We start from the raw sequence: 22,814 nt of genomic DNA, 5'->3' as shown, positions 1-22,814 counted from the left end.
CGTTACGGAAGAGGGTCTAAGGAAGGGCAGGGAAGCTGGAACGAGCACAGTAGAGAGCTGGGAAGGAAGCTGAGAGTAAATGCAGTGTGGGAACAGACAGAACACAGAATAATCTCAGTGCACAGAATAATCTGTTTGACAGGGTAGTTAGCCAGAAGGAATAGTGACAGCCCAGTTTCACTGTCTTGCCCAGCTGAATTAATTGCTTTTCCTTAAGGCTGAGTCTCGTTCCCAAGATTGAATGTTTCCCAAATGGGTGAGGTGTCAACAGCTTCTTAGCACTGACTGTTCAGACCATGTGATCCCAAACCAGGTGAAAAGAGCATCAGCTAAAAGCTGTTCTGAGCTGTGGAGTGTTATTTCACATAATATTGCGCATTATGGTGTTTACAGAGCTAATCAAACTGCATGGCTTCAGTGCTGCTCTGATGTACTTGACTGTCCCCACAGCTGAGTTAAGTCCTTGCTCAATTACTTGAATAAAGTACCTTGAGAGGCCCAGCTGATGGTGCAGCTGGAGTTAGCATAAAATCTCAGAGCACAACTTCTCTTTGCTGTTCTTTGTTGCTGTCATTATCTCCAGCAGAGAGAATTAATGATATTTAAGAAGTTATTTTCAGATCAGTAGTGGATTTGTTTGCTGGCATTAATCTATTTATCACTGTATCTGTTACACCTTGATTTCCAAGACTCAAGTATAGGAGCAAAAACATTTTCCATAGGATTTAACTGTACCAAAAGAAAAATCTCTGAGACTGTTTTGTCACTTTGAAGTAGTTACTGCAGTGATAGTCAGGCTTTCTGAAAAAAGTTGAACAAAATAATATAGTAAATACATCAATTTAATCTCAAACTTCATTTAAATTTGTAATCTTTGTATTGCAAAGAATTTAATGTGTTTCAGCATAATTTAAGGTGATTCTCTTTGATCTCTGTAGATGAATCACTACAACACTCAACTAAAAAATCTGTTTAGTGTGTTGAATTATGAACGGACAATAAACACCAGTTTTATAGGCTCTTCAGTGTTTGGGAAAGATGATATCTACAAGATATGGAAGCAATTTGTTACAAAGATTCTTGAATCTGGTGGTGAAATTCCTCATTTCTACTGTGTAAAGGTATGTATTTTTAGTTACATATTCAAACTAGCTTTTCAAAGCTAGCTTGTGCGGGTACTTTTATAGCTATATTAGCTGTAATACGACTGCATAATTATTTTTTTCTAAATAAAATTTTGTGCATACTTTCCAGACTCTGGTTAGTTTTTCAGTGGGGGTGGTTGATTGTTTTTTGTGGGTGGGTGACCCTGCAGTAGAGCTTCCTTTGCTTGGGTGTTTTTCTGTCCATCTTTCTGTCATGCAGGAGCTCCTGCTGCTATGCATACACTGAATTTTTTGCAGTTACATTTAGCTGGGTATAAAAGTGGGAGACAGATAGATAGAAGCTCAGATAACCTTTTGAGCCATATGAAAAGTGGAAAAACAATGTTTGATGTGCTTTTGAATAAATTCAATGTCTCTTAAAAATTTTGTTTCTTCTATCTCACTATCATTAGTTTCTGTTGAAAATGAACACATGACTTCTGGTTGGTGTCTTTCCAAGAAGTTTCCTCTCCCACTTTGAAAAAAAATCAGTGCTTGTGGTAGCCCATTTTTAAAGGAGTTTGTTCTTCATCTTCACACTTCTGTCAGTTCTGTCTAGCAGGCAACATTTTGTGTTTGATTTCAATTCATAGCTTTAAATTAGGGCAGTGTATACAGAAATATGTAAATTAGACAGGTTTGTATGTGTTGCAGGGGGGCTGTGTTCTCATCTCTCATATGTCACTTGTCATCCTGCCCTGAAATAACTTTCATAATTTTGCCTTGTTATCAAGTCAAGGACTTGACCCTTTCTAGCCAAAGGATCAAGTCCTTGACATAATCTGTTTTATAATAATCCTAAAATTGTTGCTTCTACAGAAAGTTTTCTCAGTTTACTCCTGAAACTTCAACAGAAAGTTTCTCCTAGTTTACTAGGACAAGTAAAAGCAGAGCTAGGTTTCCAATATGAAAAGGAAACGAAGGGAAAGGAAGGGAAAGGTAAAATATGTAGGTTTGTAGCTTTCCAGAAGTCTAAAATGCCATCTCCATGGCCATATGGTGAGGCAAGTTTCTTAAAATATTGAAACATAAAAATACTAGTTATTACTTAAATGATTGGAGGTTAGTGTTAGAATTAAGGTTGCATGTGGTATATAATCTTGTGTTAATAAGAAGAATTATGTTAAAACTGATTATTTGGATATTCCTTTCTAAGGGAATACTTGATGAATGGGGAAAGATCTTTCAGATAAGCAGTGAGGTTTTTTTTGTCAGGAATTTGGCCTGAATGGTGCAATAATTTTACTCCCATGTGATCTGTCCTTCTGCCTTTCTGGCATACTACAACGGTACTTCCACTATGCTACCAGAATGTTTAAAGCAATATTGCTGAATATGTAGTGGAAGATATTTCTTGTGTTTCAGGCTGATGTGTCCAGGGCTTATGATAGCATTCCTCACAACAAACTGGTGGAAGTGATTTCGCGGGTCCTGAGGCCTGAGAAGAGAACCGTGTACTGCATACGGCGCTACGCTGTCATTATGATTACCCCAAGTGGAAGAGCCAAGAGGCTCTATAAGAGACATGTATGACTTCCTGATTTCTTCTCTTTGCTGTTATAAGAATATTTTGGTCCAAGGAAAGTTTTGCCTTCATAGCTTTTTTTAGCCCCCCTTTGAAGTGGTTAAGTACTTAATAAACATTTTTTAATGCTGTCAGATATTTTCCAGGGGTAGAAAAAGCTTGTTTTTATTCCATACCTTTTAAAGTTTTTACTCATTCTTAGTAAAAATAAAGATAAATGTGTTGTGGAAATAGAGATTTGTGGGTGAGACATTTCATTTTAATGGTAGAAGAATTGTTGGATTAAAATAATGCAATAAGGCTCGTTCTTTGATCTTCACTGAACAGTGAAGTCAGTTACTGAACATTTTATTGCTTTTATCATTTGTTTCTTTACAATTTCAACAATTACACAGGTTTCTACTTTCAAGGACTTTATGCCAGACATGAAGCAGTTTGTGTCCCAGCTTCAGGAGAATGCCTCATTGCGAAATGCAATAGTAGTTGAACAGGTAAGTATTGTGAGGCTTCTTTTCAACTGAAAAAGAAAGCTGCAGAAGAATTAGAGGAAGATTGGGATTTTTACTTGTATGTTCATATTATGTGGTGCCATTACTTCTCATCTAGTTAACCAGCACCTTCTTTCTTCTGTAGAAAGACTTTTGTCATCTCTTCTCTGATGTTTGTAACAGGCTCTGAGTGTTCAGCGGGAGGAGTGCACCAGAAATCTGACTAAAAGTCCTTCTTGACTTTTCTCAGATTCTCATTATTTTATCAAACTTTTATTTCAACCAGTGTTTTCTTTTTCCTTTCCTAATTTCATTGTTTCTTGCAACTGTCCTCAAGTGAGAAATTAATTATTTATAAAAGCGGGTATCAACACTTCCTATCTCCAAAACATAGGGAAGTAAGAATGAGTAAAATTAATTATAAGCCAGATAGCTAAGGATGTGATATCTTGATTTGCAAACTGCACAACTTTTTGTCTATTGTTTAAGATCTTATTTTGTGCCTAATTAAAATTTTAAAAAAATTATTTTAAGGATTATCTGTCAAGGTGGATGAGAATGAACTCTTCTTTGGGGAGAGTTAAGTGCAAAGCTAACAAGATCAACTCTTCCAAGTTTTTGTTTAAAGAGATTTCTTGCTTTTCGTGAATTAACATATGGTTAAAAATTACACGTATTTTAACTTTACTCCAGCTGATGCTTTGTTGCAAGAAGCAAGCATCCTTCTGTTTTCATTCTTGTGATAGAAGTGTTTGTTCTCAAGACATAGAAGTAGGTGATAGGCTCAGACAGTTTGTCATCATGCATTTCCTTGCTTGTAATCATGGTGTTCCATAATAACAACCTACAAGATTTCCTGAGCATCCAATGAGCAGACAGGTATGTTCTTTCAGGCTAGTAATTCCTCTTCAGATTTTTCTTCTCTAAACCTGGCAGTGGAAAATTACAAGATTGGCAAAAGGCGATTTCTAACATACGCATGAAATGATCTTGTGTATCTGCGGACATAGGAGTAGAATATATGGTGTGGCTGGTGTACAATTCCAGGATCCTACAAAAATAAAGTCTAATGAGTACCTGGATGAAAAGGGAAACTAGCTGGATTGCTGATGTATAAGTACATTTTACCTTTTTCAAACTGATTTAGAGAATTAGACTAGATATTGCATGAGCAGCAGTGTTCTATTCAAAAATATTTTCTGTTTGAAAACAATTTGTGTGCCATTATCTTAAAAGAACAATGTATCTTGAGAAAAGTGTCATGTCAGGCTGGGTGTCTGTACCACTGGTACATCACCTTATCTTTTCAATGCAAGTAACCATGATCTTGCATGGTCTATCAAAGGCTGGGTGCTTTTGTCTGCTGTCTAATCTGTGCAAGTAGTAAGTAATTTTAATTTGAGTTAAGTCATTGTTAAGGGTATTTAAATTGTTGTAAATGAATTTCTTATCTTATAATTTTTAATAAAATGTTCCCTAAATATTGGGTGGACAGCAATGCATGGAAGTGTTTGTAATACATGAAGTGTGTGTTTTGCAGCAGAATGGGCAAGTGAGTGTGTCAAGACTTCGGGAATCATAAAGATTGTGACATACAGAATTGTCCTACAGGATAGAAAGTGGCCAAAAGAGCAGGGTGTTGTACCTTGTAATAATACAATGTATTATGCCAGCACTTTAAAAAGTGGGTTTAGTTGTTATATTTGATTTCTGCTGACACAAAACAAAAAAAATAAACCAACATCCAACAAAAATTAACTTGTTGGATGTGAGCAACTTTTTAGTATGTATATTCAGATCTAGGGTTTCGGGTTTGTCTTTTCACTTACATAGGGGTTTGAGCTGCTACAGTCTACTTTTTTAAAGCTTTCTATGTATCTTCAAAGTTACAGTGTATTTTTCATTTCAAATCTTGTTTTGTTTTGTCATATTTCTAGAGCTTAACTTTTTATGAGACAAGTTCCAGCCTGTTTAATTTTTTCCTTCAAATGATACATAACAGCATTCTGGAGATAAGGAACAGGTAAAAAAGAAATTTGTTATTCTATTATAGTATGCTTTGTTTGTTTGTTTATTTCTTGTTAAGAGGATATGTTTAATTGACTTCGGGGACTTTTGAATAGCTGTCTTTTAAAGATTTTTTAATTTCATCTTAGTGAAAAATTGTGTATCAGTTTAAGCTCCAAAAAAGCATGAAGAGTTTGGAGTCAGCTTTATTTCTCTTCCCTACCTGGGTGATGTTAATTATTTACAATGCATTATTCCATAGAATGGGGAATAACCTTCATAACTTATATTATTCAATAGCATATGCAATAACCTTCATTTAAAACTGCAAGTGTAATTCAAAAGGAATATACTTTAAAATAGTGGGATCCATAGTGGTGAGCAAAAGCAAGAGTAACATCCAAGCAATCATGCAAAAGCCTTGTTAGTAATTTCCCTGAAGTGCAATGGTTTTGCTCTTTGACAAGTTGAAATAAAAATAAAAGGCAGTAGCAATAGGAATTTAAATTATTAGCAACTCCAAAATTAAGAATCACATGTTTAAGAAAGTAGTAATGCGGATTTCTTCTTGTGTTGGTAGAGATACTGTCTTGGTACTTATATTTTACCTCCAGGTGGCAAATGTGTACCATGCCTAAAAAAGGAAGTACTTACATGATCATTACTTGTAAATTCAGGGTGATTTATGTTAGAGTGAATAGCTTCTAACTCTGGAAAAAATACCTTTGTTTTAGCACACTTATTTTAAAATCTCACAGGATTGAGGGAGAGTGAGAAATGCTCTCAAAGAGTCACATAGAAGCATGTTTATATTTTTTTCTAGCATTGATGCTTACACTCCCTTTGGCAGGATTGTAAGAATGCTCTTGTGGCATACTTTATTAATGACTAACCAACGTGAGTATGCTTCATGGAATTTTAGTGGTTTCAGAGAAAGCACACCCTGACAAAACCACCTTCACGCTTTCAATTTCTGTCACAACTTGACTGAAAAAATACTGTTTGTCCTGAAATGAACTTAGTCCTTTTAAGTAGCTTGTTCTTGTTTGTCAAAAAAAACCCCATATGTTCAGTAAATAAATAGAAATGTCTCTTTTCCTCATGAAAAAATCACAGTCAACACTAACTTGATGTTTTGAAAAATGCTGATTATGGAGCTGATTATCTAAGCAATCTTTTAATACAATTTGATACATTTAACAAAAGTCTGTAAGAAAATAAAATCACTGCCAGGAGTGTTTTCAGATGACTGAAAATACAGGTAGGATCAGTGCTCAAAAGTAGTATGTGGTCTAAATTTATTCTCTTCAGCTTCACCAGGCTGTGGGGTGTAATAGTGGGGAAATGGACATTGTAGTATCTCACTGCTTCAAAGAAGTGTTGTGAAAATAATTCCCTTGGGTTTTGTGAGCCATACCCATTTGGTTGATGCCAGCATAGAAAATTCTTCCAGTGCACTTTGTTTTGTGTATAAGAAGACTTCTCTTGAAGCTGTCACAGTAACATGTAACATAAAGAATTAAAAAACTTGAATGAAGGATGTGTCTGCAGCAGAAGAAAGCATCGTGGTTTGAGATCAGTTATGCAATTTCTTTTTTTAATGGCAGTTGTCTCCTGGAGTTTAATACGAAATATGTGATTTAGTGGGCTTTTTTTCACTGTTAAAATTAAAACTTCTAGATCTCTATGTAGATTCTTAGAAGAAAGAACAAAAAAAAACTAAGGCTAACTGGCAAACATATAGCATATTTCTTATGTTATACTTGGAAAAAATATTTAACAGCTATTGTGATCTTGTTACATGATTTGATTTTTTTGTTTTCTTTTATTCTTTGATAGGTACTACTTACAGTGTTGTGGAATTCCACAGGGCTCCATTTTGTCAACCTTACTTTGCAGCTTATTCTATGGAGATATGGAAAACAAATGGCTCGCTGGAATAAAGCAGGATGGGTAGGGATGCTTTGTGCTGTGCCCTGTTACAGTAATTCATAATATGTAGTACATATTGTTGGAAATTTTCTCTGACATTTAGTTTTGAATTTCAAGGATTTCCAACTTCATTAGGAGTATGCTGCACATCTCTGCAGCTTCAGTGAAACTGTGGTTGTTTTTTGGGGAGAATTTCCCCATTGCAAGACTGAGAAGAAAATGCAGAGAAGCTTTTTTCTATCTTTGGTAGGAGATTTATTCTTAGAAAGGACCGGTAAGGAGTCTTACAAGCTGCTCTTATACTTCTGAGAAGTTTGTCTCATTCCTTCCCACATCATCTGTGGTCTTTCCACCTCAGACAAGATGAGATGTTTGTTACATACTTTCTGATACTGATACTCCAGGCTTCTGCCTGAGGGCTTTCCAATCCACTGTCAGTAAATCTTAACATTTTATCAAGGTCAGAGTGTTATAGCAGATTTTTATGTTATATGTTGGTTCTTGTTTAAAGCCCTGTGTGATTTTTGGTAAGTCTTCTCAGTCTTTGTGCCCTGCATGTGCTTGCTCCTTAGGAAGTTGACAGAAAACTAGTCTGATAAAAACTTTAGCTGTAAATTTATTAGCTGTAAAAATTTTGAGGTTCCTTTTACCTTTGTATGAACAGATCCCCAACTGAATCCTGGGTTAGGGCATATAGTCATGAGCTGAACCCTGAACCTTGTGTTCAGACATTTCCCTTCATTGCTGTGAATTCTTCCCCCCTCAAAAAAATAAAAAAGAACTGTGGGAATATTCCAGATAAGTACATGTGTCTGGTGTCTCTTCTTGGGAGGCTTGCTGGGTGTCAGAATTTTAAACATTTCCCTATAAAAGTGGTACTTCTTACAGACTTGAGGGTGTTCTGATGTGAGTGTGAAAAGCTGTCTGTTGATTCCAAAGGGTGTTTAGAAAGGGGAAATTATCAAACTGATTCAGAAGAATGCACTCTTTAATGTAGCCACTGTCGTTATGTAGAGCAGATTTTAGAATGTTGTTTAAGTGTCTGTTGAATGATCCTGATGATTTAATTTGTCCTTTAAGTCAGAAGAATAAGGTAGTTATTGATGTGGCTGGGCCAAGGTGCAGCTGATCTGGTCATAGTGATGGCAGTACTCTTGCTTTGAAGACAAGACTGTACATCATCATCTCCAGAGCTACCTCTCTGTGATCTGCTAGGCAGGATTTACCAGAAAAATATGGGCATGCTTAGGGTCTAAATTCTGTTGGAAAATTTCACCCTTTGCAGTGCTAGATGGTACTCTGGTTTACAGTCAAGCTATCGCTTCATAAACAAGTTATTACTTGGTAGACGAAGAGAGTTGGATCCCGCCAAGAATCTGCTTGTGTACCTGGTCTGGCACCTCTTGTCTTGTCAAGAAAAATACTGCAAATTCTCCCTTAGAAAAGTGTAAAGCCCTGTATCCAGGGAAGCCATTGTGGAATAGTTTGTATGTTGTAAATTCCTTCATGTTTCGTCTAGCCAGTCTCATTGCTTTTTTCCTTTATTTATTTATTTTCATTCATGTTTAGGAAAGAAGCAAAACAGAGAATTTCTTAATGGGCCTCAATTTGGAGTTCATATTGGCCTCTACCATCTTGTGAATTAAAATAGGCAGGCACATTGTTGCTCTGAAATGTATGAGAAAACCTTGAAAAGATTGCGTATTAAAAAATCTAAAATTGGTTTCTTCTTGATTACAGAGTCCTAATACGTCTCATTGATGATTTTTTGCTGCTTACACCACATTTAATGAAGGCAAGAACTTTTCTAAGGTATGCTGTTAGAGACATAGTCTGCAAATTATTTAGTGTTATTATCTTTTATGTAATTGTTTTTCATCTTTATGCACATAGGTGTATTTGTTTTATGAGTTAACAATCAAGGGCTATTTTGGAGTCCTTGGTAGTAGCCTGTGCTTGGGAAGAATCCTGAAACTGCATTCTTGGTTGCCAGTTAACAAACTGGGTTTGCAGTTCACATACTGGGCAATTCCTGCTAAAGTTTAAATTAGGGACCTACCTACTAACCTTGGTGGAGCTTCAAGCAAAAATAAGTATTGTTGCCTAACCAAAGCAGATGACAGTTGTCTTTGAAAACCATTTTCCTTCAATTTTTTTAAAATGCCTTATTTACATTCTCAAAATATTTTTATTGGGAACTCATGCTGCTGTTTTCTGTTTCCCAGGAAAGAATGCAGCTCTGGTCCAATCCAATATTGCTAAGAATTTTCAGGTCATTAACATTCCATGATGAGTATCTGAAGATACCAATAGCATGGTAGTATGCAGTTCACACTGAAGTTTTAAAACAGTAATTCTTTGTTGTGGTTCAGAACTACCTTTTCTTTAAAAATTGAATCCCAGAAGCTCCTGGTTACTGCAGATAGGAGTGTACAGTCAGTCCTAGGGGAGTTCTGCTGATGCCAAAATCAATTTAAAGGATCCACAGGGCAGGTCTTGAAGAAAAGCTTAGCATCTGCAGTGTTGTCAGTTGCATCATGCTTTTCAGTAGTCACAAAGATGCAGCTCTGTTGTGAGCTTGAAAGGTAATGGAGCAATCCGTTAAGTACAGTATGAATTGTATGAAATAGTGGTAGTGTGTTTTGAAGACTTCATTTGTCCTCATTTCCCTATCAGAACAGAAAGCAATTTCTAGGGATCTGTGGGTTTACAGATAAATCAAACTAACAGTGAGGGCTTAGAGCTATTAATCTCTTATAACATCTTTTCAGCACAATGTCACCTGAGTAGCAGTGCAGATATTGTCCTTCTTGCCCTTTGAAGTTGTCTGCATCTTTGTTCTATATCAGCTTCTCTACCAGATATGTTGATTTTCTGTAGAGAAGTAGCCTTTTCTGTGAGAGATTTTCACAACTGTTTACAGATCAGATCCTATGAGAACCAGGTTTTCCTAATGTAGTATTAGAACTGTGGGACTCAGTAAATTAATTTTGAGGAGACAGCATTAAGACTATGACTCCCCAAGAAAAGGAGCCTAGCTCTTCCTCTCTTTAAAGCCTGCACATAAGTACGTTACCAAGTTAGGCAAACTGCTTCTTGTCCATGACACTGCTGATCCAGTATGTAGCAGGTAATCTGGCAGTGAAAACATTCTTAGGGAAAATGTTCCCCTTCAACACTTTTCATCAGATAAGTGAGGTTCCTGTTATATGGATTCTCCTTGTTAACTTTTGTTAACTTCCAAAAACAGGAACTTGTCATCTTTTACCAGTGATTTTTATTTCAGAGGTTTCTGTGAGTGTGGTTCTGTTGGAAAAGAAATGAAATTTAGCAAAATATTTAATTATAGTGAGTTGTGTGTGAACTGGTTTGTTAAAAAGTAGTTTTGTAGCCGTTGAAAAGTGTGTTGGGTTTTGTGTGTAACCTAGCAGGTAGTCTTAGGGATTTAATAAATAATTAAACTAGTGCAGGAAAGTAAGAATGCTAACCTGTCTGGAGGCAGCATACAATGCTCTTAGAATAAGATAAGCAGAGGATTAATGATCTTGTTTGTGAACCAAGGAATGTATCACAAGGGGTCTGTGACCAGGCAAGGGGAACGGGGAACTGTTTCTTGGAGACTTTGTTGTGAATCACATGTATAAGAGGGAAGCACCCATACGTGAATTTGGGGGCTCGGGTTTTAGGGACGTGAGTCCACCAAGCTCCCCGGGCCCTTAATAAAGCACCCACAAAGCTTATCCGAGTTTTGTGTCAGCTATCAATCGGGCAACAGTTCATACAGCTTGTCTCAAGCATTGCATGGCTGATGTGCTTAATTTGCATTAATTGGTAAAATTTTTTCTCCATTATACTCAAGTTTGTTTATTTTATATATTTATTTGCCTGTAATGTCTTCTCTTCCTTTATTTCTAGCTGTGTTCCTTAACCTGAAGAGTTGGCTGTGGTTCCCTTCATTCTTTGATTTCTGCGCTTTTGTTCAAGATTTTCTGTCTTGCAGCATGGTGCCAGTTTTTGTCTGCTTTGCTGGGGGGGCTTAGCCTAACTGTTGATATCTGTTTTAGGACTCTAGCAACAGGTATTCCTGAGTACGGCCTTTTAATAAACCCAAATAAGACAGTGGTGAATTTTCCTGTTGATGATATCCCAGGATGTTCCAAATTTAAACAGCTGCCAGATTGTCGTTTGATCCCATGGTGTGGTTTGTTATTAGATACAAAAACACTTGAGGTTTACTGCGATTACTCCAGGTAAATAGAGTTGTGCACTCCAGTGGGAGAAGCACAAGGGTGTGTTGGGAATGGTGTAGTTGAATTAATTGCAAAATAGATTGGGATTAATTTGGTATAGACTACAGGGGCTAGCAATCCTTTCAACATCAGAAGTGTTCCCTCTGATACACTTCAGATGGGCAAGAATGTGTGGGATGGGGAACTTTTCTTTAAACTAGCAACCTTGACCATTTAGACAAAACAATCTGATGTGGCATAGAACTCCAGACAGGAAAATAATGTTTCCTACTGAAAAGTTCTGTAGACCCTGAGCTACGAGATTTTCTAAAGAACAAAAAGAAAGACTGGTTTAAACTCAAGGATAATGTTGCTTCGTTAGTTTCATTATTGACCATTTTTAGTATAAACAGCCCTTAAGCATTTAAGTGGAAAATTAGGAGGAAATTTTCCACCAATAGGGTGGTAAAGTTCTTCAGTAGTCTTCCTAAACAGAAAAGCTTGGTCACTTCAGGAAAGGAATTTATATGACGTGGTTTCCCGTAGCGAAGGGCCAAACTCAACAGCCAAAGAGACTTATTCACTAGCTGAGTTCTTGAAAGAAAAAGTTTATGTTGAAAAGGGTATTGATGCTACTGGTCTAGGAGGCACTAATCAGAATCATAAAATCAGGGAATTCTTTATGTTGGAAAAAACCTTTAAGATCAAGTCTAACCATTTACCCGGCACTGCCAAGCCCACCAGTGTTTGTTTCAAGACTTTGCTTTTGATAAGTGTGACTTAAGTAGCTGGAACATTAGGGTTGTTCCAGTAACTAAGGTGGCTTCAAGCCTAAGCTCCTACATTGCATGGATCATAGATATAGATAAGATGATTGTCACTGGAGTAATTAATAATGTTCTGGCTAGACAATGTGTTTAAGAAATACATTTAGTTTGTTTTTAAGGTTATCGATTTAGCTTTTTTTAGCAGGCTGAATTTTTCAGCCCTGAGATATTGAAGTCAGCCCTTAGCTAAATACCCTTAATGCCACAGGGCCTAGTCTCTTTCAACATTTAATTTAATTATGGTCATCTTTTAGCTACTGGTTCATTGATTAGCAGGAAATCTCTGTAATATGGGAAGTTAAATGAGGCTTAGGCTTACTTTACAGAATTTTATTTAGTCTGTTAGCCCATAAAGTTTAACTACTTTTTTTACTTTTTTTTCTAGTTACAGCTGTACTTCTATCAGATCAAGTCTTTCCTTCAATTCAAGTGTAACAGCTGGAAAAAACATGAAATACAAATTGAGTGCAGTCCTCAAACTGAAATGTCATAGTTTATTTCTTGATTTACAGGTGGGAATATGAAAATGGATGTTTGGCAATATAGTGATTAGTGATGAAGAGCATTAAAACTGCTTTGAGTTCTAACATACAAGTTTATTTTGAGAGGAAATCCATATAATCTGGGAATGTTGACATCAGATAAAGTGTAGGGTTTCAGAACTAATCCTTCACAACATTGTTAACTTAGTTGCATTAAAGAAATCTTTTAAGTTTAACATAAAATGGTTTTTGTCTAGATCTTCAACAAATTCTATTATGCCACTAAAATATTCTTATAGCTCTGTTTCTGTTCTGTTCTAGATCAACAGCCTTAGAACAGTTCTCATTAACATCTACAAGATATTTTTACTCCAGGCTTACAGGTGAGTGACTGTCTTCTGAAGTGTCAGTATTTCATTGCTCTTTCTTGCCACATGGAGGAGCTATGAATCAGAAAACAAGTGTGCCTTGAAGGTGTGCAGTGTGTGTGTGTGTGTGTGTATATATATATATATATATATATATATATATAATGTGTGCAGTAGTAAATGTCAATAGTGGGTCAAGTTATTCTTGTTTCAACACTGTTCTTAGGTAATACTGTTAGGTTTAGGATACAGAAATATATTTGATTTGTGTGTTCAAGTGATATTTTGCCAAATGGATTTTCAGTGTCTTGGTTTTGACAGCTGACCTCAAGATAACCTGTCTGTTTTGATTCAGGAGTATGATAAGAAGCCTTATTAACCATTTTATATTTAGATTAGTTAAATATTAGGCAGTTTATATTTAGAACTTTGTATCTGTTAAAGTCATACAGAACTTTGACCAGTATTACTCCAGGTGAAGAGAGGTTTCATTATACAAAGTTAATTGTAGTTTCTTATTGCTGATAACATTTTAGTTGCACCTTAGCTGGTAATATCTTGGCATTTGTGACCGTTGCTTGATCAGTAGAGGAAGTGAATGTTTTAAACAAAGATAAGGGAAAGAAATCAAAACTGATAAGCAAGTTGGAAGAAAATGCTAAATTATGTAAATTGAAAACTTGGAATGATTGGCAGCAGCAAGTAATTGGGTTTTTATTGTTTTAACACAAAAATGTGAAAGGAGTTCTTCACTGTTCACAGAAATCAGATGTTGTTCTTTTGCTATGCTCACACTTGTTATGAAGGGACATTTTGGTTTTGTTCTTAAGTTCATCTTGGTCCACATTCAAGCTGTATTCCTTGTCCAAGAAGTGTAATTGGGTTTGTCTAGTACAGCACTGATGTGTCCAGCTCTTAAACTTTTGGCTTGAGTTGGCTTCTAGATAGTCAAAGGAGTGAGTGTCCTGGTCTGTGAAATAATTTGGAAGTCTATTTTCTTGCATACCTCAACAGAATTTATTGTGGGGTTTTGCTTTGCTGCTGCTTCTCACTCTCTCTCATGTGAGTGTCCTCTGGTGGCACAGTCTGTGATATGGAATTGGTGACAATGGGTAGTTTAGTTTTCCCTGCACATAACACAGTCATGCTATCCTCAGAGGAGAAGTCTGCTACCAAGGCAGATGGCTTCAAGATCTTCTTTCAGCATAAAATTTAGAAACAAGCATCATTTACGTGTGACATTCCAGGATTGTGGATATATGGGAGAGGTGTCATGCAGTGACAGTGTTGATACAGCTAAAGACTGTTGTGTGCATTTACATGTTGTATAGTGTCTAAGCTATGTAGTCATAGTTTCACTTGAAATTGCAAATGACTTTTTATTAAAGAGGCTGTTTTTGTGAACAGGTTCCATGCCTGTGTTCTCCAGCTTCCATTCAGCCAGCAAGTTAGAAAAAATCCTGATTTCTTCCTAAGGATTATCTCTCAGACTGCATCATGCTGCTATGCTATCCTGAAAACAGTAAATGCAGGTATAGGATGTTAATGGCAATGAAGCAGTGGGTTTGGATTTGTTTGGGGGTTTTTTAGACAAATAGAACATCTTGAATGTGCAGTTCAATGGTGTAATTTTGGGATAAAAATCAGGTATTAATATTGAGAAATGCATAAGTATCACAGTACATTTTCTTCTAAAACTCAGTTTTCTGAAGATTGTGTTTCAAGTACCAGTTTGTTAGTTTTCTGCTGATGCACAAGACTTCACTGACTGCACAGGTTTCTAGTAAAAAGTCCTGGGGTGATTTTATAGAAGGAGGAGACCAGATGTACTTGTTAATGCTCATCATTTTCAGTTACATTATTTTCCTTTTCTATCTCTAGGGGTTGCTAAAGATAGCAAAGATGTATCTGGCATATTCCCTATTCAGGTAGCAGAATGGCTCTGCTACCATGCCTTCACTGTCAAGTTGTTAAATCATGAAGCTGTTTACAAATGTCTGCTTACATCCTTAAAAGTCTGTAAGTATTCAGCTGTTTTTACAGTTTTATCTATGGTTCATTGTAATTAAACTTATTTAATGAATAAACTAATGGATTTTTAAAGTTTTCTAATCCTAAAATGTTGTTCTCAGATGTACATTAATGATCTTCCTGATTTTATTCAAATTTACTAAAAACTTAAAATGCTTTCCCGCACTGCATTTTCTAGAGCCTTATTCTCACAGGACAGTTGATGCTTGGCACTCAGTAAGCTTGTGCATTTCAGAAGGCTTAATAAGACTGTGTTAATCATGTATGTATTGTCAGCAGGTTTAACTAAATGAAATACAAACACTCAAGCTTCTATTTTAAAAAATGTAGATTAACTGGCAACTAAAGCTCCTCCCACAATTTAAACTTTTACCCAAAAAAGTGCCACCAGAGTCACTTGGAAACAGAAGCACTGGCTCCGCTGCATGTGTATTCTTGCAGAGTTGTATTCTTGCACAGTTGTGATGTTGGTGTTTCTCTGACACTTCCATTTGATGAAAGATGCTGTCTGTGTCCCTGGGCCCTGAGGAGCTCTTTCCTTTAACAGTTGTTCAGTCTGCCTGCAGGCCAGCTCCAGAAATAATAGAATTTTCAGTTTTAAGATACTAAAAGTGGACAGCAAGAGGTTTTCCTGAAGCAGCCAGTGCTGGTGATGAGTTTAGCTGCGGTCATGGCCAGACTCTCGATGCTGACTCTGTAATTTGTGCTCTGAATGAGTCATTGCTTGGGCAGTTTTGTTATACAAGAGCAAGAAATTCCTGGGTCTCATTCCAGAGTAACACCTATTTGATTTGAAAGATATCATAAGCTTCCTTTGATAGCTGCACTGAGGTCCAGTGTCCCAAAAAGAAAGCAGCTCTTTTTTAAGGAAGCATTTCCTTCCCATATCAAAGGCTTGCAACAACGCCTGAGTGCAGAGCCTGAGTTTTGGTGGTGCAGTGTGAATGTATCAAGATGACACTTTCACAGGAAGCAAACCAATGGTTGGGATCTTGATAGCCTCATTCTTGAGAGCTATGGACTTTGAGTGGAGCAGAATTCCAACAGCCTTTCCCAGAGAAACTCCTTCTCTGAGTTACACACTGACACCAAAACCAGAGGCCCTGAATCTGCTGAGACGCCAGGGCAGGGCTGCTTGCTTCACTTGGAGGGGACAGGGACTGAAGAGCTAAGCAGAGAATGCAGTAGATAGAACCAGTAGGACAGTGGCTTCTCTGGGAGCTGCCTCACTTCTCTAAGATCCATATAGGCCACATTTGAGTTTTCATCTCTAATGCTGAAGGTTTTACTTTTGGGATCTTGGACTGGCAGACCACAATCTAAGCCAAAGTTCCTCCATCCTTCTCTGTGCATGCTTTGCTGTTTAATCTGACAGTACTTCCAGGGTGGAGACACAGCCCCAGACAGCTTTACTGCTCAGCGGAATTTCACCTTCCACGGCTGTGTGCATCAGTAAGAGCGATCTCTGCTGTCCACAAAGTCACACCACCACAGATGCCAGGAAAATGGGCTGGGAAGTAGAGATGAAGTTTTCTTAGTTTGAATAGCAATTGTCACTAGGTTCCTTCTGCTGTACCCCTAGAAGTGCCTAACTTGCCTGACTGCAATACTGACCTGAAACTTGCACGTGGTCAAGGCCTAACTCTGTGAACAGTTTCTTACCCAGGAAGAGAAAGCTGGCCACCTGTCAGCTGGCTTCTCTGTCAGTGAGAATTGCCCTTTAGAAAGGTTATTCCCTTTCTTCCTAAATTCCTGGGGAAGCCTATTAATGTTGTACTTCCTGAGTATTGCGGAGGTGGAGCAGGAAAAGTCCAAAGGTCTGTAGAAAGTCAATGGTGGCGTTCTCTTGAAAAGAGTAATTTTCAGCTATTCTTTCATAAATCTTACCTTCTCTGAGGCAGAATCTGTTCTTCACATCCATAGTGTTAAGACAATCCACTTTTCTTATCTACGGACTCCAGTTTCTTTTGGAAATATCTGAGACTTCAAGTACTCTACTGAGAGATCAAGGTTGCAGAAATCTTTGCTTAACAGCTGCATGAACAATTAGCAGGCTGTGACTTGTGACTTTACTATGAAACTTTTAAGATGGAAACTTTCACTGTGATTGGTTGACAGATCACTGGGGTCCAAGTAATTCAAATGGTCTCTCTCCATTTGCTGATAGCCAGCTTAAAATCTTACCTGTACTTGCACTAGCCCTGTTCCACCAGTGCAGCAAGGGTTGATGCAATAATCGGTGGTGTACAAAGACATCTTGTGGTGACAAGTCACATGCATACCCTTGGTGTGAATGGGCATCATTGTCTTTGTATCCCCAAGGCCTCTGGTCATAGGTGAAGACTGTTGCTCAGTCCCTGATTGTACATGATGTTTGTATTTGTGTTTTCTTCTGAATTTGGTACGATACTAAGTGTCCCGATCCTTTGGGCATGCACTGAAATCCATTTACAGAGATGTTGATAGTTTTCTATGCAGTTACAAATCAGTTTTGTTTGCCCTGCACCAGATCTAGTCCTGGGCAATGTTATTGTAATCAGAACATCATTTGTAGAAAAGGTTACTAGAGAGCTAAGCATTATGTAGAGATGTCAGAGCTAATTCTAACATGGTATTTTTAGTTTTGTCTTCTGGAAATCGGGTAGCCTGTGTGGATGTTATTAGTCATGACAGGGATGGGATCCTAGAAGTTTGCTCAGTATCTCTACATGCTGCAGTAATCTTTAGCACAGAGATAAACAAGGCTGGTGAAAGCCCCTGTGTCGACTTAACAGCTGCAATTCCTGTTGTCATTTTGAAGTTTGTATTGGCTGTATAAAACTTACTACCTCTGTAAGATTATGTTGTTGACAGGACTTGATATAAATGTGGTTTTCCCTTGTGTCCCTGCATGTGCCTTTCCATTGCTCTCCCTGGGAATCTAAATCAAGCTCATAGGTTTTGGGGAGGAGGTCTCCCCACTATTTCTAAACCTATTGAAAGTCAACATCAGGGGCTTGTCATGAGTTGTCATCATTCTTCAGAGTTAAGTATTTAAAACAGGGTTATTGTTTAACATCCCTCCTGTTATATTACCAGTGGGGAAAGGAGCAAGAGTCTTTCGTTATCATGATAAGATATAAATACATCATCTGTCTCCTTTTCAGATACAGGGCAAATGTTTATTGAGTACTTCTGGCTTTCTGCATCATTGACAATTTTGCTGACACTGTTTAGTGACAGACTTAAACTGTTGCTAGGATTTTACATGTTCTTCCTAATCTGTAAGAAGTCCTTTTTGCTGTCTATTGTATTTCTATTGATGGGACATTCAGTCTTTCACAGTAACTGTGGTTTAACAGAAGGCCTTATTTGGTGGGTGAAGTTGTTGAACAAATGGGCTTACACTTTTCAAAATGTAATGAAATTTTCAAATCTGAAAAAAAAGTCACAAAAACAGAAAGGAGGAGGAATTTTCTCCTTGATTGTCTTTGTTAATATTTTCACATACAGTTTTGAACCTTTTTATTTGTTAGCCTAATTTAAGTGTGGAAGAGCAGTAGCATATTTTATTATAGCTTTTTTCTCCTCATAATTCAGGTGTTTCAGCTTTTTGGGTGGTTTTAGCTAGTATTGATTTCATTGCTTCATTAGCATTTTCCCTAAACCAGAATGAATAGTTATTTGCAGTTGTAATTAATTGTTTCTGATATTTTGGTAGGTAAGAGGAGGCTAATCAGGAGGATCCCAGAAGATACTGTGGCACTACTGCAGGCAGTGACAGAACCATCTCTTTGTCAAGATTTCAAAGCTATCCTGGACTAACTCATTGAGGTTTATTTCATAGTTTTCTCAGGTTTGAAAATAAATGCTATGTCTTTAGGTGACTTCTCTGTAGTTTATGTTGGTAGAGTGGGCCAAGAGCAAGTTCACCCAGAAGTTTTATGTGTCTGTTTCTCAGGTACCCTACAAGGACATAAAAAGAGCAGATAGCTTTGTTAATACCTTCCTGTTTGGGGTTTTTTGTTTGTGGGGTTTTTTTTTGTAAATTCACAGTAATTTTTGTTCCATAGTTCTTATCTTCTTGATGAAGGAATCATTAAACTATATTTTGTACAAAAATATTAACTTTCTTGTTTCAATGAGTTGTCTTGAAGGGCTGTTTTTTACTTCTCTGTGTTCCAGTCAATTTTGTAATAAATTGGCTGGTTAACTGCAATAACACATATTTGTTTCCAGGTCCTTTATTTTATAGTAATTAATATGCTGGTTTGTGTCACAAAAAGCAGTGACCTGCACAGGGCAAATGCATTTCATGGCAAGCTGTAGAGGCTAGAAATTTTATGCTTTGCAGGTCACAAATAATGTATGTCAAAATTTCACTGTCCAAGCTGATTATGTTTAGTGTATGTTTTATTTATTTTGAATACTTAGGATATTTTTAATACAGTGTTGTACAGAATGATGCTGGTGCATTTATACCCACAAAAGAAAAGTTCTTGACTAGATAATATACCAAGTATATTGCTTTTCTATTTGCATATCTTTGGCTCTCCAAAACCAAATTTTTTACAAGGACATATAGTGGTAGAAAAAGGGAGAATGGCTTTAAACTGGGAGTTGGTTTGCATTCAATATAAGGAAGAAATTGTTTACTGTGATGGTGTTGAGTTGCTGAAAGAGGTTGCCCAGAGAAGTCACGGTTGCCTCATCCCTGGCAAATCCCCACTACACAGGGACTGGTGGTTGAATTGCAGTATTGCAGTCTGTCCTTTAACATCACAACTCAGTTCAAAATGTACAGTCAGTCATACAGGTTTGGGTTTTTTCTGTCTGCAAAGTGGCACTCTTAAAATACATTTTTAAATAAGCCACAGAGCAATTGTTCCTACTAGAGACGAAGAACAACACTCTTGCTCTCCAGCCAGCAGCTCAAACATTTAAATACCCCCATGCCCCTCAGTGGTCTGAGTGATACTGGATGAGGGAGCACTATCAGGAACAACATTGCATAAGAGAGGCTTGGCAGTGCAGAAAGCTTTATTTCATGGGATCCTGTGGCAGGAAGAGACAGCAAGATGCACCAACATGAAGAAAGGAGGGAATGAGGGAATGTAAACTTGGCCCATCTTTCTCTGTGAGAAGATAAACTTATGATGTAGTCTCAGCTGAAAGTGTTTCATAAAAGTGAAAACAGGGTAATGCTTGCAATTCTCTGAGCTGATGTTTGAACCTTTCCCAACAATTACTGGCTGAGTTATCAGTTTTAAAGAGTAGCTGTTTGTAAACAGATACAAGTACAGTGTAGAAATCACAAGAGAAGATTATTTCATTAAAAATATCCTTCCCCCAAAAAGGTAGGGGAAAGTCAAGTGAAACTGGTATGTGTTTTCATAAGTGAAGAATTTGGAGGTTTGAAGAAGAGCCGGCAGTCTGTACTGGAAACTTGAAGTTGCTGCTGTGGCTTACGTTAATTGGAAAGAAAATACTATGGAATAGCTTAACCGTGGCAGAGGCAGACAGTTTTTTGCTCTAAAAATACATGTTTATAATGTTGGGGAGGTAGAAATTTTCCATAAAGCTATTCTGGCACAGAACTGTTCTAGAAGAAATAGTATGATCCGTTGTGGTGGTAAAATATATTCTACTTAATTGGCAGTAGCAAGGCAGTGCGTTAAACAGCAACTGCTGACAGGAAACATTTGGGTAGAGTGAATAACTTGAATCTAGAAATATTAAATGAATTACCTTAGGAGCGTTCTGAATCTGTAATGTGGATTTTCAACAATCATTGTACAGCTGGGAAAATTTCAAAATCTTTGAGAGTTGTGGTGAGGGTTAAGGTCTCAGTATTTAAGAGAAGGTAAGTAGAGGGATTGATAGCCAAACCACTGAAGGTAACTCCCTGCGCTGCAGCATTGCAAACCACTCAGGAAGTTGAGCTTGCCGGAGGCTTTAAATGGGGTGGGGGAGAAATAGGGCTGAACATTGTTTTTAGTGTGTTTACAGAGCTGTAAGGAAGGAATTTGACAGAAGCCCCTCTAGGGGAGATCACAATATTTTGGATGCTTCCATCAAACAAGTCCTTCTCTCCACTATTGCCTTTTGGGAAGGAGATATGGACTGGGAATCTCAGGTTGAGGTAGGTGTCAAATTTCACAATGTAGGAAACTCCTCTCTGTTCCAGAAGGATTGTGCTTTTCTTTCTGCAGCTGTTTATTGTATTATGATAATTTGGATGTGTCCTCATTTATAGTGCTGTTCCAATGCTCCTTCTGAGACTTTTTCCTTTAATAGGCAATTTATCTCCTTGTTTTAAGGCTGTGGATTCTGGCTAAGGCTGAGCATCACCATAGCTGTGTTTGTAGCTTTTACTGATTTACCCCCAAAGAACCCAGGTGGTTCTTGCAACCTAGACAATCCTAGGAAAGTCTTGTTTGTTGGAACATTGAGTTTACAGCAGGGTATTAGAGCAAAGAAGATTTGATGGAACATGGAGATAAAAGATTGGGAAAAGAGTGAGTGGAAGGTGTTTGCATACGCATGCTCCCTCAAGTAACACAGTCAAGCTATTCAGGAGAAAAATGTATCTATAGGATATCATCTTATTGTTCATGAATAAGAAGGGGAACCTGTAGCACTAACTTTTTGGAATGAGGTTACAGTTTTGGAATTTTGGTAGAGGTAATATCAGAAGTGCACTGACAACAGAAAAGCAGTGTTCATGCAAGAGTTGCTCAACACATTTTTCTACATGCCTACTTGAGCTAAACAGTAACTTCAGCTTGTGTTTCCCAGCCATCATTTGTAGTTAGTGGAGCTGAAAATGTCCTCCCCCAGAGTCCTGTCCTGGGTTGAACTGCATGTCTGGTGATCCATAAAGCCTTCCTTGTGCTGAATGGAAGGGACAGCTCCAAAGTCAAGTCTGGATACCGTGACAGTGACTCAAGATGGAGTTATAGATTTTAAAGTCTTTTAGATCTAGTTTAATTATTTTCTCAGCTTCTCTCTATATTAGTTGGATGTGTTTTTGTTTAAGAACAGAACTCTGACTACTTAAACCTGCTGCATATAGTTGCCTGTAGGATTTTAATGAACATTTAGTGATGTGTAGTCAGAAACATGAATATAAAACATATGCTTTAGTTAGTTAAAAATTCTTATTGATGTATTTACAACTTTATAACCTTAGTCCTTTCTCTTCCTTGACTCGGTTACTCACCCTGAAGGCAATGTCATACTTTATCCTCACTTACTTTCTCCGTATTTTTTCAGAGGCTGCTGATTCCTTAGGTATTGTGACAAGAGAAATCCTCATCTCCCAGCACTAGAGAGTGGCCAGGATCTACAGCCAAGTACAGGAAATCCTGTTTTTCAGTAAACATTAATTTTGTTGTCATGTCCTGTAAGGTTGCAGCTCACTGAAAGGCTGCTATACATCTGCATTTTTGTTATGCTATTCAGCTATTGTGTTTAGTATGAGAAATAAAGGGGGGCAAAATGGGGATTTTTTTTTACAGTATTTTCCACTACAATAAATTCTGGAATCTGCTAAGATATTTGTGCAGAATTAATTGCTCAAATTTCCTTAACATTCTTTTATCTGCTGATGCTTTATCTTTGCTCCTTGCAATGCTTGAGAATATGAAATAATCACAAAATGACTGCTGTTTAAGTGTGCATAGGGATTTACAAAAATTAGAGTGTACTGGTAAGGAGCAGTCCTTATTCTTAGAGGGCTCCCATTCTCCATCTCCTGGAGCAGAGGGGCAGGGCAGTGAGGGCAGTGAATAAAACTGTG

At 37.4% G+C, this 22,814-nt stretch overlaps 1 protein-coding gene across 4 annotated transcripts in view; it reads left to right on the top strand.

Moving 5' to 3' along the window:
• TERT (telomerase reverse transcriptase) overlaps window positions 1-22,568 on the top strand; it is a 32,859-nt gene extending 10,291 nt beyond the window's left edge. The window contains exons 5-16 of one of the 4 annotated variants that reach the window (XR_010028756.1): window positions 939-1,121; window positions 2,511-2,672; window positions 3,066-3,161; window positions 5,096-5,181; window positions 7,005-7,118; window positions 8,838-8,909; window positions 12,539-12,665; window positions 12,957-13,018; window positions 14,411-14,535; window positions 14,885-15,022; window positions 18,735-21,155; window positions 22,289-22,568. Coding sequence is in view for 2 of the 4 variants with exons in the window: in XM_063164229.1 (XP_063020299.1) it covers window positions 939-1,121; window positions 2,511-2,672; window positions 3,066-3,161; window positions 5,096-5,181; window positions 7,005-7,118; window positions 8,838-8,909; window positions 12,539-12,665; window positions 12,957-13,018; window positions 14,411-14,535; window positions 14,885-15,022; window positions 18,735-18,838 (1,269 nt within the window). In the remaining 2 variants the exon portion in view is untranslated. Of the gene's footprint in view, window positions 1-938; window positions 1,122-2,510; window positions 2,673-3,065; window positions 3,162-5,095; window positions 5,182-7,004; window positions 7,119-8,837; window positions 8,910-11,161; window positions 12,510-12,538; window positions 12,666-12,956; window positions 13,019-14,410; window positions 14,536-14,884; window positions 15,023-18,734 lie in introns of those variants that run through there. The other 3 variants (XM_063164229.1, XR_010028758.1, XM_063164239.1) reach the window with 3 other exon arrangements.
• Window positions 22,569-22,814: the final 246 nt, after the last annotated feature.

This window comes from Melospiza melodia, chromosome 1, assembly GCF_035770615.1.
Source record: "Melospiza melodia melodia isolate bMelMel2 chromosome 1, bMelMel2.pri, whole genome shotgun sequence".
NCBI lineage: Eukaryota > Metazoa > Chordata > Aves > Passeriformes > Passerellidae > Melospiza > Melospiza melodia.
The sequence above is the reverse complement of the archived record's forward strand: the minus strand, read 5'-3'. Positions and strand labels throughout refer to the sequence as shown.